Genomic DNA, 13082 nt, shown 5'->3' on the forward strand with positions numbered 1-13082 from the left:
CCGTCTTGCCGAGTCGTCACCACACACCTTGCAAGAAGACCTTGCTATCCTCGAAACCGTCTTTGCCAGCAGAAACGCCATCAAGGACCTTCAAAGTCTTGCCAAAAAGTCTCATGAACATTCCCCTTCAACTTCGTCTACAGGAACCAACGATGCCAGCCCGTCCTTCCAACCAGGCGCACATGGCCGAAACTTATCCTCGGCTACAGGTGTCGATGTTCCGGTGGTGGGAGATGTTTTACCAGTTAGTACTGCGGATGGAAAGAAGAAACAAGATGCACTAGCTCGCAGATTCTCGCGTCGCGGGGTCCGACTAGCAGTCCACAGCTCTATCATGGACACAAACGCTCACGATGTTCCTATCTCTCTCCGGAAGAAATGGATCCATCAAGCTCAACTTCGACATGGCTCTGACCATATGGACGCAGTTGGCCAGTCTATTGCCCAGCTGAGCAATATTGCTGAAGTCAACTCCAGTTCTGGAGCAGATGACGAACCACCCCAGTCTGTTCACCATTCAAGACTCACCACACCCGAGTATGGGGAGGGTAGAGATTCTGACAAAGCTGCCAGCGCGGCTTCATCGACATCGGGCCCGCTGTCGACCGCTCCGAAGAGAAGCTCGTCGCTAGTAAATTCTCCTCTTGGCAGAAAGCTCGGAAACGTCATTGCTCGACTTTCTCGCACCAGCACCGACCAACAAGAAGCGGCTGATGGTGAGTGTACCGAAACTCAAGTGCAAGCGAATCAAGCCCAGCCCGAAAATAGAAGGCAAGTGAGCAAGGAAAAGGAGGGGAAGGCGCCTGTAGCCAAGAAGGACATGTCGGCAAAGGAAAAGCCGGGATGGTCTTACCGGTTGACCAGGCCCTTTGTGAAGTCGGAGCTGACCACGCCTGATTTCGAGAGAGGCTTCTGATGGAAGGGACAGGAAGGTAGATGGTTGCGCAGAGGCAGATCCTAGAAGAACATGCTTGACAAATTTACATCATTATGCGCAGAGCATCAAGTTGAAAGAGAGGAAGCAGGAAGGGTTAAGAGTGCATTATAGACATCAAACACTATCGTAATTATGAAAGCTACTGATATGTTGTAAGTAGGTAGAGGTTTTGTCGCTCAGTAGTCTAAAAGAGTCGATATTTCCCCAGCTACAACGTGTGGGAAACAACATCTTCTGCGTATCAGATATCTGGGAACAGCACACAACTAGAATAGTGACTATGAAGTATTGGTCTCAACGAGAACAAAGTAAAACCAAAGTGTCAACACGAACTTGGTGGTGTTTGGGAAGAGCACATCTACACAATAGATTCTTGAAGAATTGGAAGCGGCAAGGCTGGAGAAGCGCCAAGCATTCAGGGGTTTTGCAGGGACTCTTGGACGCAGATTTGTATGAGAACCTGAGAACAGAGCAAAAACTTAAGCACGAAGCAGCTCAACGCTGGTTCGTGATAAGCGAAACTCGGCCCTTTCGGGCTTGGTTTTTCTCGGCCGGTTATACTAGAGGAGGAAGTTTGTCGTCGCTATCGGAGGAGGGGGAGGGTTCGGAATCGGTTCGAATCGAGGATCTGTTGCCTGCTAGCCCGTTATTGCTAGTTTGACCTGACAGGACCCAGATCGGGGTGTTTGTCGTCGGACTCGGAGTCGAACTCGAACTCGAACTCGAATTTTCGCCCTCGTCGGGGTTGAGGGGGTCTTTGTGTGCCAGAAATTGGGGGGAGGAATGTGATATAGGCGTGAATTAATTTGACGGGGTGTGACTTGGGAGGGTGGGTTTCGTTTGGACCGCACCCGGTCGATGGTGGTGGTGGTGTTGGTAGTCGGCGCAAGGCTGGGTCAAAATAACATTGATATTTCTATCACGCATTCGAAATGTCGGTCCTTTCAGACATGGTCCGTGTTCTGACGCGGATATGGAAGTGACACAAGCATTAGCGGGGGATGTGTGTGAGGACATTGATAATTGATTCTACTTCGTTTGCCCCCGTCTTGCACGACGCGACACCCCGTACTCACCGCTCTCTCGATGGGGCCCCGCGTTCGACTCAGTGAGACTCAGCGCCGGAGAGACAGCAATTTGGGAGCTGCTAGGCAAGTAGGTCACTACGCGCCGTAGCGGGCTGAAAGGACACAAGTCTGCGATTCATCTCCCTGGATGTCTCGAGGTTTGTTTCTCTCGAAAGAAGTACCTGAGAAATACCGTGTCCCACATCGTACCATCCGTGGCCAGATGCATGGTCGCATCTAGATCTTTCCTCGCCCCAAAAAGTGAAGATGGTGCTGCTGCTGCTGCTGCTGCGATCTGTTCGCAGTGGAAAAGGCCGGTTGTAGCTGTCCATGTTTGCGCCGGGTCAAACGAGTGGACGACTCGACGGGAACCAATACTGACGATCCTTCGTTTGGAAGTGGATTGATTTTCGTGCCGGGCAGCGTAGACGTCGACAAACGGAGACGTCGGCCATTTGTTTTTGGTAGAAAGAAAAAGGAGCCTCGACTGCTCTCGCCTCAGGCCCTTCCTTCGTTATATCTGGGATCAGGATCAGGATCAGGATAAGTCAGGAACTTTACCATATAGAAACATCCATTCCACGCATTCATTACTCGCCGAGATATCTTGCCTCCAATCCCCCGTCTCCTGAGCAGGCATCAACAACCCTGGATACCCGCATCTTCTCCTCGTCGAGCACCCACCGCCACGGGCGCTTCGAGCACAAGCACACCGACACCGTCTTCCTCCCCGACTGGATCTCGGGACGCATCATGGACCTGGCGGACAAGCTGTCCGGGCTCGACATGCATCTCTACAACGCTGAGGACGGCCCGTACCAATCCGATTCGGACACGGAGGATGTCCTCCGTGGCCATCAAGGTCCGGAACAACCCAGCGGTGGCGCTGGCGGTGGCGGTGGCGCTGGCGGTGGCGGTGGCGCTGGCGGGGGCCCGAAACAGCCTGGTGACGACACCTTTGATGAAAAGGAAGGGCGTGGTCCGGCAGTGGCGCGTGGGGGTGGCTCCGGGGCCGACGACGAGTGGGAAGTTGTCCCCCGGCATCCAGACTGGGATGTGGTTCCTCGGCACGGCGGCGAGGAGGAGGATGCACACAGGGCGCGTGAGCCACAGGCGCCGTCGTTGAACGCGGACTGGGTCGTGTGTGAGAAGGGACGGGATGGGGAGGTGCAGATGTTCGAGGGTCAGCGAGTGGAGAATACCAATGCGTCGCCGACGTCGTCCGAGAAGTCGGCGTCTCTCCCTGGACCCGGCGAGAGTGTCGCCACGAGACCCGAGATACGCGGTCCCGCAAGACCCGATCCAGGCACGTTATCACAGATTGCATGCGATTCGCAACCCAGCTCCTCGCGGGCGCTGAAGACCCAGACCCAAATACCGCCACCAGGCCAAGCACTGTCCAGCCTGACCGCGCCGATCCCAGCACCGTTGAGACGGTCATACGAACGCGTTCGTCCAGGGAACATGGTCCGACGATGCGCGAAGCAATCGGCCCCGGATGACAAGGCTCGAGAGGACCAACCACCACATCCACCGCAGTCAATCCCGCTCCGCATCCCGACCAGTCGCAACGCCAGACCCAGCCGCAACCCCAACATCAACCGACCGCTCTCGCCCGACGAAAAGGAGCTGCCCTTCTTGGCTCCAAGGGCCGCTGCCGCCGCCGCCGCGGCTCGAGCGTCCACGAGCCAAAAGTATGGTCAGATTTCCGCTCAACTGCGGGCGCAGGCCGACCGGGAGCAACAAGCCGCGCTGACGGCCGAGCAGCAAAGGATGGACGACAGACTGGAGCGGACAGAGCGTGCCGTGGCTGATTGGTACGGCTTGCCTCATGGATATGGTCCACATTTTTATTAGTACATTTCCCCCCTTCCACTGAGGAGTGTGCTGGTCTCGATTTCTGGGGCTTGGGCCCAGCGGAACAAGACTTCTCGTGGTGCGGCGTGAGGCTCATGGCACCTGTCATGTCAGACTTGGGGACTTCTGGTGAAGTCAAGCGGAGCCGCCAGAGCAGCTAGTCATCATGGGCGTGCTTGGGACAATGTGTCGACCTGCCAGGGCGGCCGAGAGCAGAATCAAACAACACCTAACATGTGTAAGCAGTTTTGCATATTACGCCAGATGACTTGATGACTTGAACATTTTCCTGGAAGGACAGATATCGATGTCAGTTAGCAGGTTGCTCTTGCTTGCGTGCTTGCGTGCATGGGACGCCACAATGCCACAGTTGAACAAGATCCTCAGGAACATTCTCATCGCGCTTTCAGTGTTTAAGATGTAATTGTCAATTTGTCTAGTTTTTTCTTCTGACCGACTGACCGACTGGAGGGTATGCATTAGAGAATCGTAAAAGCTGGGGTAATGCCGAATGTCACACGAGCGGCGCCGTCCACAAAACACCACCACCTTTTCATCTATTCAGCTAATAAGACAAGAGTGACGGAACAAATTCAGCCCCCGGGAAAAAAGGTTGGGGCAAAAACTCCTCCCGTGAAATGTATGCCTGAGACCAAAGAAAATCCTCGAGACCGAGAGAACAACTTGGGCAATCACAAATCACCACATGCCATAGTTCTGGCCTGGGAACGGGCCGCAGACGCCACCGGCGATGGTCTGCGGCGGGCCGACGTCGACGTAGCCGCCGGCGGCGGGGAGGGCGATGACGGCGCCGTCTATGCCGAAGAAGGCACAGGACGCGCCGGCCGAGGTCTGGATGTGCGAGATGCTCAGCGGGTTGTCCGTGGGGAACCACTCGCTGTTGGCGGGGATCTGGAGCGTGTACTGCGCGTCGGCCGCCCCGATGAACGTCGCCGAGACGGTCGAGGTTTGGCGCTTGTCGATGGGCGTGGCGCCGACGAGGCTGGCGACGAGGGGGAGGAGGGACAGGAGCGTTGTCGTCAGGGAAACCATCGTGGCGATCGAATTGGGGCTGGTATGAGAGATAGATCGAGGTGGGATGTGTTTGAGGGATTTGGGAAGGGGGAAGTAGATGAATGTCTGTCGCTTTTGCGTTGGAGGGAGTATCAACTTACCTGGGAGCTCTCGACTGGTTATTATTATACTTGCCCTTTCCGCCCCATTCGTAACTGATTCTTGATATCCCTCACTCGCGAGGATGGGATGGAGGAGGGCTTGGACGAAGCGAGGAAATGGGGCGGAGGCGCCCACTAGGGCCATCTCGCCTGTGCATCCAGAGGGACTCCGTAGAGCCACGCGCGGAGCGAGCCCATAGAGAACGTGACAGTCTCTCGATAAGCGCCCTCGTGTCTGACTGGCGGCGTGAGATCTCGAGGGGCGCAGCCAGCAGGTGATGGGCCACAATCTGAGTGTGTTCGGTGGCCTGTGTGTCTACTTGTAGATGGCGTAAGATGGGAAAGATATTTCGAGGGCGAGGAATTGGTCAGATTGTGGGAGGCCCAAGCGATGGCCACAATCCACGAGTCGTGATTGGCCAGCCTTACGACCTCACAGCCTTACGAGGCACAGCCTCAGTATCTATTTTCGCATCTGCCACCGAGATTCCACGTGCTGAGAAAAAGAAAGATTCTTGTTGGACACTCCCTTCAGCCTGACCATTCATTCTCTCTGCTCAAGGGGACAAGACACGCCACTCAATAAGTAGAAATTTGTCGCATACCGATCGGGAGGCTAGCCCTCACTGAACAAGTAAGAAATGGAGAGTCGGTGATGTAAACTAAAGGTAGCCTTTCGCTCGAATTGAGGGTCGCTTCTACTTCAACAACAGCTGCCGTGCTTTTGGCGGTTGAGAGTGAGCAGCCTCGCCTTGGAGACCTGACCTGCACCATATTGCTGGTTGCTGATATGTGCTTCGTACTGGACGTCAATGTCCCCAAATATGGCCTTGTTTGCCGCCAATGGCCCATCAAGTCGTCCATGATCCAACATTCTGCTCTCGCGTCATACATCCACATTTGCTGTTATGACAAAGAGCAGTCCTGATCAGTCAAATCCCGCAGACTCTGGATCCAAAAACGCTGTCGCTTTTGCAGACTGGCTCACGGCGTGTGAGACACAAAGGTCCCATATATGCTTGCCTGGCCCGCTGCAACCCTCCGACGCATTCCTGTGACAGGTTCCACGGACATCAGAGACAGTCAACGAGCCGGCCAGGGCCTTCCAAAATTCTGTTGGCCTTCCTTGTCGGAACATGGCATCAATCCCTCTTGCCCAGATTGCTGGTGTATCCGCCGTACCCTCCGTAGCCGGAGCTTCTCGCCATTCCATTACCGACGTTGCCACCAAGGATCCCATTACTATATATCCCGCTTCTCCCACTTTTCCTCCTTTCGTAAACGAGCATCGCCATGGCTCCCACACCGGCACTCGCAGCCAAAGCGAAGAAGCTCAATAACGAAAAGCCGACGCTGTGGTCCGTCACTTTCAGGACAGGCCGTCCAACCATGCCAGGTAAGACTGCTCCGTCGATCCAGCCGACATTGAAAGTCAGGACCAATGGCTCGTAGCGAATAATTTTGGCACCCTCAATGGGTGCAGAGGACGAAGTGTTGGGGAGGGAATACGCGGTCGAAGCAATCAGATATGACTGCTGTGAGGAAGCCCGTGGGGAATCCGGGTCCTGGGACATGTGGAAGAGAGCATTGATGTTGGTGTGTAGGTGTAGATGGCTTAGTTGCAGGGTTCCCTGCAACGCAATCGTAAAAGGGGTCCAGAGACCCTTCTCCGCTCCCGTCCCGCCTGCTTCTGGGAGTGAAGGTGTAATTCCAAGCTCTTCTTGCGTCAAGGGGAAAGAAGGAACACGACAGGTAAGGGGCACATCGCTGTGGACGAAGAACTCGAGCAGGTGATAGAGTTCGTCCGGCAAGGAATCGATCGTGCAGGTCTGGGTTTGTGGCTCGTTGTACTTGAATGCCAGCGGCTGGCCCGTCTCGTTGCACGTCGGAAACGGTATATATTGTAGATTCCCATGGTCATCGGTGATCTAGGAGCCGTTGCGTATGAGTATCCATTTGAGAGGACGATTAGAAGCCACGGTTGCCGCGCTGATGGCGTCGTGGCGCCCTTTCTTTGCGTGCTGGCTGAAAACAACAACTCACATGCTCTCCAGTATCGCTGCCATCTGTAAGTAGCAGCACATAAAGAGCTCGTGGTGTAGCACTCACATGGTTCGATTCAGACAGCTGACGGGCATCAGCTCTCCTTTGGAGTAGCCTCTGCGCTTCGAGGCTCCATTGAGCAAGGTCTTCTCCTCGGCGGCGCTTACCGAATCTGACAGAGACAAATAGAACACAAAGAGCGCATTCAAATAAACAGAAACATGACGCAGCATGGTTGCGGTCCCCCACGCTTACCAGGCAATTTAATTGTTCAGCGGCTTTCAGATCTCGGAGCGCACTTTCGGGCGCACTTGGGGACGATCTTGGTTCGTTGTAAACTTGCCGTTTTCGTCCTCCAGGAGCTAAGTGCGGGCCGACCCGCCGCTACTCAAAGCAGCAGCCAACTGACGTCACAGGACTCTAGAATTGCCCGCTGAATTACGTGCTACTAATAACATAAGGCATAACATGAGGCTCAAGGTTGGGACTGCTGCCAGAGTTTCAGGGAGGCTGAGGGAGCAAGGATGTTCATCCACCCTATTTACACTCCTTTGAGGTTTGAAGACTCCGGTACACTGTGTTGGATAATTCCCCCCTGGCTTGTAATTATAGAGCTGCTGTCTCACAACATGAGACATGATATTGTCTCTGAAACCAAAGATAATCAGTTGGGATAAAGAAGGTCTACGCAGCATTGTTGTTTGTGGATAGCTCACTTGTGGCTGAAGGAGTCAGACGATATCAACAGCCGCCGTCTGGTGAGTCCAACGAGGAGCACTGATTGGTATACCTGAAGTTGGCTTGGTGCGGCACGCGACCATATGCAACAGCGAGCGCGAAGGAGATGAGCCGGTTTCGGTGGGTTGGTTTGAAGGTCCAAAACCCACAAAGCTTTCAGCATTTAAGTAGGATTATCAAAGGGGTAGAGATACAGTTTTCAAGGATTGATGAAGCTGGTACAAGGACTTTTGATGGTTGGTTTTGTGATTTTCGACTTGTTTCTTAAGTGATCTCACAGCCCATTGGGAATGACTGCCCACTCCCACGTTCTAAATTCGGCAATCTCTTCAATTCAGCCCAGCATAACTCTAGCTTGACGCTCCTGTGCCCTTGGCCGTCTTTGTTTCGGCATGATCTTGAAGGATGTGCTTAGGGTTGCTCGTGAGATTGGCGGTTTGGTCATCTTTGCCTTCGTTCTTGCCTTGGGAGTTGTCGAGCTACACCACAGCCGTCAGTAATTGTCATGGTGTGCGTGGATATCTTGTTGGATGAGTTGAGGGACAGATGGGGCTTGGATCGCCGAATGGCGGAGGGGGGAGGAGTATACCTTTCCGCTACCGGGCTGGGAGGGATGGTCTTGCTGCTGAGCGCCGGTCTGGCGCTCGGGGTCTGGTGACTGACGACCTTGGTTTGGTGCAGACATTGTGTAGGAGAGAATAAGGGTTGATTGAGAATCTGTGTGCAGTGTGAGCAACAGCCTTGGTCAAGCAGCTGCTGACATGGAGAGTGATGTGTCTACTTACTGGGCTTGTAAGTGAAGGTGCGTGAGTTGTTTGATAGTCAAGAGAAGGTCTGAGGATTCTGGAGAAGATATGGACCTGAAATATAAATGAAAAGGAACGAAAGGAAAAGAGAGAGAGTCTCTGTCTATGCACCTTTCGTCACCCCCCGCTGAGCACAGTCGATGATCCCACCTTCAACTATGACGTCTGGTGGTTACGAAATACTGGGTCGCCACGAACCATGTCGCGGCTGCTGTGAGCCTTTCTCTAGAAAGGTAAGGAAGTGGAATTCCCGATACCCTGCAAGGAACCCTCATGCATATCGGCATGTGAGATTTGGCATAGACTCTCGCGTTGTCTTGATCGAGTAGTGGTATAATACTCCGTATATTTCTAGCATATGTGGATCAAAACCGGTGTCAAATCACTGCACATTCCGAGGGTACTCGCTCCATCTGGGTCTCTCCAAGAACCAAAGCAGCATCTTCCCCAAAGCCGGGGATTCATCTTCCACAGACATCTAAATCCACTCAACCAGCCAGCGAGCCATCAAGTCTAGACCCCCATTTAATCAGTCGCGCAAACAGCCACCCTCCTTTTATCAACATTGTGCCCTTTAGCCTCCAATCAACCAGACATCCACTCCCATTACTCAAAGTCGCACTTGTAGATCTATTTTCCCCATCGAAGGCTGGGACTGGCGATGCCGAATGTGGCCAGAAGGCTGGCCTTGCATTTGGGACAGCTGCGGTTCTTGTCCTGCCGAATCTTGACCTGCACGTAGTTTGGGCATCGGCGACCAGCCTGGTACTTGCAACCGGTCTTGTCCAGTTGGTATGATTCGTAGTGACCGCACCTCAGGTTGACCAGGCGCTCGAAGCACATGTCGGCGGATTGTCTCGTCCAAACCCGGCTGCGCTGAAGCCGTTAATAAACGCCCCGCGGGGCAACAGAGTGCTGCGCGCACGTACTTTTGATTATCCAAATATTGATTATATCCAAATTTATCGTGTGTTGCTCAGTTCGGCCGCTGTGGGCGGTGTAGGCGATCGGCCCAGTTATCCAGGCTCTCCGCAGGCCTCACAGAAGCGATCAGTTGAGATGGTGGAAGGCTTGTTCATACTCTGGGGAATGATGGGACCAAACAATAGATGACGGTAGAAGATGCTATCGTCCGGGACGACAGCGACGCGGTGGAATAAAAGGGTGGCAGTGAGGACAAGAGTCATTCCCAGGTGGGCAGGGTAAATTTAAAGCTGTTCAGGTGGTTTGGGGGGCGCAGGCAAAGATTTGTTCGCTCGTGGGGAGCTGGGGTGTTTGGGTGTCTTGTCGGTGGTCACTCCCGGCTAGCGGTTGGCCCGCCTGTGCGCGCCGCGCCTGCGCTCGATACGGCAACTGAAACCAGACATGGCTCGTTGGCTCTCGCTTTGTTTGCACCATCGCACTACAGTATCCTACATACGCACAGTTCATCTACAACGCAGCCAGCACCCGTTTCTTCTACAAACAAAAATGGATTGCGAAAACTGCTGAGATAGTGGAGCAGTTCACAGGTCATCTCGTCGAAAATGCCCAACTGATCCATTAGTTACAGCGGGTTTGTTTGGATTTTGTTCATCGCAACCACACAATTCTGTGTCAAGCACACTGCATGCCTCCATCAAATGCAACGGTCAAACCACTGAGACTCCGCCATCAAAAAATAAACCCTTGGACAGCATGACCCAGTCCCTCCCTTACACAGCCCCGGTCGGCAATTGTTGCCCGCTGGCTTGAGCAGCCTCCTTCGCTTCAGTGGTCGCTTCAGAGCTGCCCTTTGCACAGTTCGCACAGGCACAGTGGCCAGGAGGACAGGGGCATTTGCCCTCGGAGCCTCCACAAGTGCAGACAGTCTTGTCAGTGCCCTTGACTGGCTCTGGCTGGATGGCCCCGACATCGCTCTTTGCGCACCTAGCACAGTTGCAATGACCGGGAGCACATCCACATACTCCTTCCTCGCCACCGCATTTGCAAACCGTCTTGTCCGTTCCTGGGACTGGCTCTGGCTCGTGCTGCTTACCGGCCTTGAGATCTGCCAATCTGCGAGCTTCGTTGTGAACATCTCTGACTTGCTTGTCTCCTTGCACATAGAATTCTCTGATTTTCTGCCCGGTAGGGGTACCCAGGGCCTTCTCAAAATACGTGTGGATTCCACCCCATGCGCTCATCGCCTTGTCACTCACACCATACTTGGTATCCATAGATTTGGCTGTGTCGGTGGCCTTGTACTTCTGGTCGAAGTTGGTCAGGGCACTGGTGAAACGATTGCTGAAACCGTGCTTCTGATCCAATGCAATTGCTCTTGTGATAACTTGGTCCGAGAGGTGGTAGCCATGAGCAAGGTATTCGGCCACAATCCTTGAACGTGGTTTATCTTCTTGCGCAATATGGTCGTCGCCAGTGGCAGACGAGACTGCGGCGCCGGCCTTGGAAGCAACGTCATCGATGGTGCTGGCCGCAGACACGTGGACTTGAGATTTTCCCAGCTGGGTGTTGTCGAGGAGGAGGGCGGTCTTAGCGGCACTATGAGAGTAGTGTTAGTCTGCTGGTCAAATTTTCTAGGAGCATCAAAAAGACTTACGTTTCCTTCTCAAAGGTCACAGTGGCAGATTTTGCGGCATCTGGGGCGTCCGACTCCGGTGTCACAGAGATAGAAGTGATCTTGCCACTAGAAGAGATTAATGTCGTACAACTTGCGGGAGGCCTGAGGCCTGTCTGATACTCACCAGAAGCTGAAAAAGTCCTTGACCTCTTTTTCGCTGGTCTCATGAGAGATACCCTTGACGTGGACGGTGGTCGACATCTTGGCGGGGTTGAGTGTAGAATGGGACCTGGTTCTGGGTAAGGGTTATGTTGAAATGAAAGGCTGTTTTGTAAGAGATGGTTCCCTTGTGAAGAAAACAGAAACGTGCGATGGTTCTTTTATGGCGTTGAGGAGATTAATTGAAGAGAGATGCGAGATGCCCGCGATGGTCATGGCGAAGGTGGAGGAACGAACATACGTCACTTCTGTCTCGACTTGTTCCCCCTCCTGCCTGCGTTCAGTGACTGCGCCACATCGAACCACATCAACCATGCGCCACCACAGCCCCGACATGTGGTGATGACGATGGAGAGGATTTTCTACAACCATCAGGCAACGACGAAATCACAGGTGTCACATGAATCGGGGATCTGTCAAGCTCTGTGTGGTAATTCATCAGGATCATTGCCTGGCAGGACTTGATCCTAATACGTGGATCCCAACCCATCAAAACTCCTGGATACCTATCTCTGACGGCTATCACAGAACCCCTTGGTGTTTCCCATGCCATAACCTCCAACATAAAATGCCTAAACCCGAGATCCTGTCTATCTCAAGGAGCGATGCAGACCCTTTCGAAAGCACCGAGACATCGGGGGATGCAAGACTTGAATATCTGACCTCTTGAGTGTTTGCTTGGACCGACTCTGTTACTTCGGCGCCTACAACCAGCGTCAGATGGTAGATCAAATGATGAGGACTGCCAGAGGGTCAAACGGTGTCTGGCTGGGTTTCTTTGCCTTTGAAGTGATTTTGGTCGCCTTCGTCGATTTGGGCTTGGACGAGGTCTTGCTCGGCTTTTTGGTCGTGGTTTTTGTAGACTTTGGGTTTCTCGTCGTGGTGTCGGCGGCCACGGTGCTCGCCCTCCCAATCACATCCACTTGGGCACATTGTTGCATCGTTATCCCCTGGCCGGCTCGTCAGATTCCATTGTTATGTATATGTGGCGTGCCCTCAGGAAGTGGATCAAAGGCACGGAGTACTCACTGGAGGACAGCAGCGATTGGCAGCAACTCCTGTGCCGCAGTTGTAACCGGCTGGACAAATCCCTGTGTCATCGCCCTATCAGTCTTCGATCTTTCCAACACGAGGCGGGAATGTGGTCTCGTACCGCTTCCATCTTGACAGCAGGTGTCCTTTTTGGCATAACAGAACGCTCCAAAGAATGCATCGCACAGGTTGGATCCGTCTGGGCAGATTGACCAGTTTTCGACGTCGGCCACAGAGAGGGAGACGAAAAGGCACAGGGCGCCGAGGGCGGTAATGAGCTTCATCTTTGCTAAGACGTGATTAAATCTGTCTGGTCAAACAAGGCTGCCGCGAAGTATACCCTCCAATCTCGGCTCTGGGAGGGCAGCAGCAACATATAAGTACCCATATCTTGTTCTCAATCTAGGACAATGAATCTCGACGAGAGAAAGACAGGAGCAGGGTGAAGTCAGCATGGTTGCAGTCGTTTGTCAACTCAGTACCATAGGGAGTACCCCGGATCAGAGACTCAATAGCGGTGTACACAAAGGAAAGGCGGGCGGCTGCAAGGACGAGAACAGCAATAGAGGTAGTTTAATGTCGCCGCCGAACAAAGAGAACCGTAGTCTCGAAGGTCAACAAGTGCGCCGTTGTCCAGGCCGTTGAGACAGCGCTGTATCAAAGACGGAA

The 13082-nt window shown here is 53.5% G+C and overlaps 7 protein-coding genes across 7 annotated transcripts; 1 reads left to right on the top strand and 6 right to left on the bottom strand.

The window, feature by feature from the left end:
• Positions 1-2757: 2757 nt before the first annotated feature.
• Positions 2758-4153, top strand: PV07_04358 (uncharacterized protein; the record flags this gene model as incomplete). Its single annotated transcript, XM_016391156.1, has 1 exon — positions 2758-4153. One exon carries the CDS (start codon positions 2758-2760, stop codon positions 3859-3861), a length of 1104 nt encoding a protein of 367 aa, XP_016253058.1. The 3' UTR covers positions 3862-4153.
• A 25-nt stretch (positions 4154-4178) lies between these two features.
• PV07_04359 (uncharacterized protein) lies at positions 4179-5223 on the bottom strand. The gene has a single exon (XM_016391157.1). It carries the CDS (start codon positions 5179-5181, stop codon positions 4561-4563), a length of 621 nt encoding a protein of 206 aa, XP_016253059.1. The 5' UTR covers positions 5182-5223; the 3' UTR covers positions 4179-4560.
• A 221-nt stretch (positions 5224-5444) lies between these two features.
• Positions 5445-7362, bottom strand: PV07_04360 (uncharacterized protein). The gene is made up of 3 exons (XM_016391158.1): positions 7146-7362; positions 7080-7095; positions 5445-6964 (listed from the first exon to the last, which is right to left on the bottom strand). The coding sequence occupies exons 1-3, from the start codon at positions 7310-7312 to the stop codon at positions 6179-6181; spliced, it is 969 nt and encodes a 322-aa protein (XP_016253060.1). The 5' UTR covers positions 7313-7362; the 3' UTR covers positions 5445-6178.
• Positions 7363-7998: 636 nt separating this feature from the next.
• PV07_04361 (uncharacterized protein) lies at positions 7999-8682 on the bottom strand. The gene is made up of 3 exons (XM_016391159.1): positions 8603-8682; positions 8407-8534; positions 7999-8296 (listed from the first exon to the last, which is right to left on the bottom strand). The coding sequence occupies exons 2-3, from the start codon at positions 8500-8502 to the stop codon at positions 8168-8170; spliced, it is 225 nt and encodes a 74-aa protein (XP_016253061.1). The 5' UTR covers positions 8503-8534; positions 8603-8682; the 3' UTR covers positions 7999-8167.
• Positions 8683-8864: 182 nt separating this feature from the next.
• Positions 8865-9855, bottom strand: PV07_04362 (uncharacterized protein). Its single transcript, XM_016391160.1, has 2 exons — positions 9553-9855; positions 8865-9494 (listed from the first exon to the last, which is right to left on the bottom strand). Exon 2 carries the CDS (start codon positions 9464-9466, stop codon positions 9254-9256), a length of 213 nt encoding a protein of 70 aa, XP_016253062.1. The 5' UTR covers positions 9467-9494; positions 9553-9855; the 3' UTR covers positions 8865-9253.
• A 140-nt stretch (positions 9856-9995) lies between these two features.
• On the bottom strand, positions 9996-11594 carry PV07_04363 (uncharacterized protein). The gene is made up of 3 exons (XM_016391161.1): positions 11347-11594; positions 11202-11288; positions 9996-11143 (listed from the first exon to the last, which is right to left on the bottom strand). Exons 1-3 carry the CDS (start codon positions 11421-11423, stop codon positions 10318-10320), a joined length of 990 nt encoding a protein of 329 aa, XP_016253063.1. The 5' UTR covers positions 11424-11594; the 3' UTR covers positions 9996-10317.
• A 515-nt stretch (positions 11595-12109) lies between these two features.
• Positions 12110-12697, bottom strand: PV07_04364 (uncharacterized protein; the record flags this gene model as incomplete). The annotated part of the gene is made up of 3 exons (XM_016391162.1): positions 12110-12331; positions 12411-12472; positions 12535-12697. The coding sequence occupies 3 exons, from the start codon at positions 12695-12697 to the stop codon at positions 12110-12112; spliced, it is 447 nt and encodes a 148-aa protein (XP_016253064.1).
• Positions 12698-13082: the final 385 nt, after the last annotated feature.

Source organism: Cladophialophora immunda, assembly GCF_000835495.1.
Source record: "Cladophialophora immunda strain CBS 83496 unplaced genomic scaffold supercont1.2, whole genome shotgun sequence".
NCBI lineage: Eukaryota > Fungi > Ascomycota > Eurotiomycetes > Chaetothyriales > Herpotrichiellaceae > Cladophialophora > Cladophialophora immunda.

Excerpts from the sequence above, each read along its gene's own strand:
- PV07_04359 (XM_016391157.1), bottom strand. The coding sequence starts at position 5,181 with ATGGCCCTAGTGGGCGCCTCCGCCCCATTTCCTCGCTTCGTCCAAGCC.
- PV07_04360 (XM_016391158.1), bottom strand. The coding sequence starts at position 7,312 with ATGCTGCGTCATGTTTCTGTTTATTTGAATGCGCTCTTTGTGTTCTAT.
- PV07_04361 (XM_016391159.1), bottom strand. The coding sequence starts at position 8,502 with ATGTCTGCACCAAACCAAGGTCGTCAGTCACCAGACCCCGAGCGCCAG. Across the intron at positions 8,297-8,406 it reads CCCAGCCCGGTAGCGGAAAG|CTCGACAACTCCCAAGGCAA; the intron begins GTATACTCCTCC and ends GCTGTGGTGTAG.
- PV07_04362 (XM_016391160.1), bottom strand. The coding sequence starts at position 9,466 with ATGTGCTTCGAGCGCCTGGTCAACCTGAGGTGCGGTCACTACGAATCA.
- PV07_04363 (XM_016391161.1), bottom strand. The coding sequence starts at position 11,423 with ATGTCGACCACCGTCCACGTCAAGGGTATCTCTCATGAGACCAGCGAA. Across the intron at positions 11,289-11,346 it reads AAGGACTTTTTCAGCTTCTG|TGGCAAGATCACTTCTATCT; the intron begins GTGAGTATCAGA and ends AATCTCTTCTAG. Across the intron at positions 11,144-11,201 it reads GTGACCTTTGAGAAGGAAAC|TGCCGCTAAGACCGCCCTCC; the intron begins GTAAGTCTTTTT and ends CTACTCTCATAG.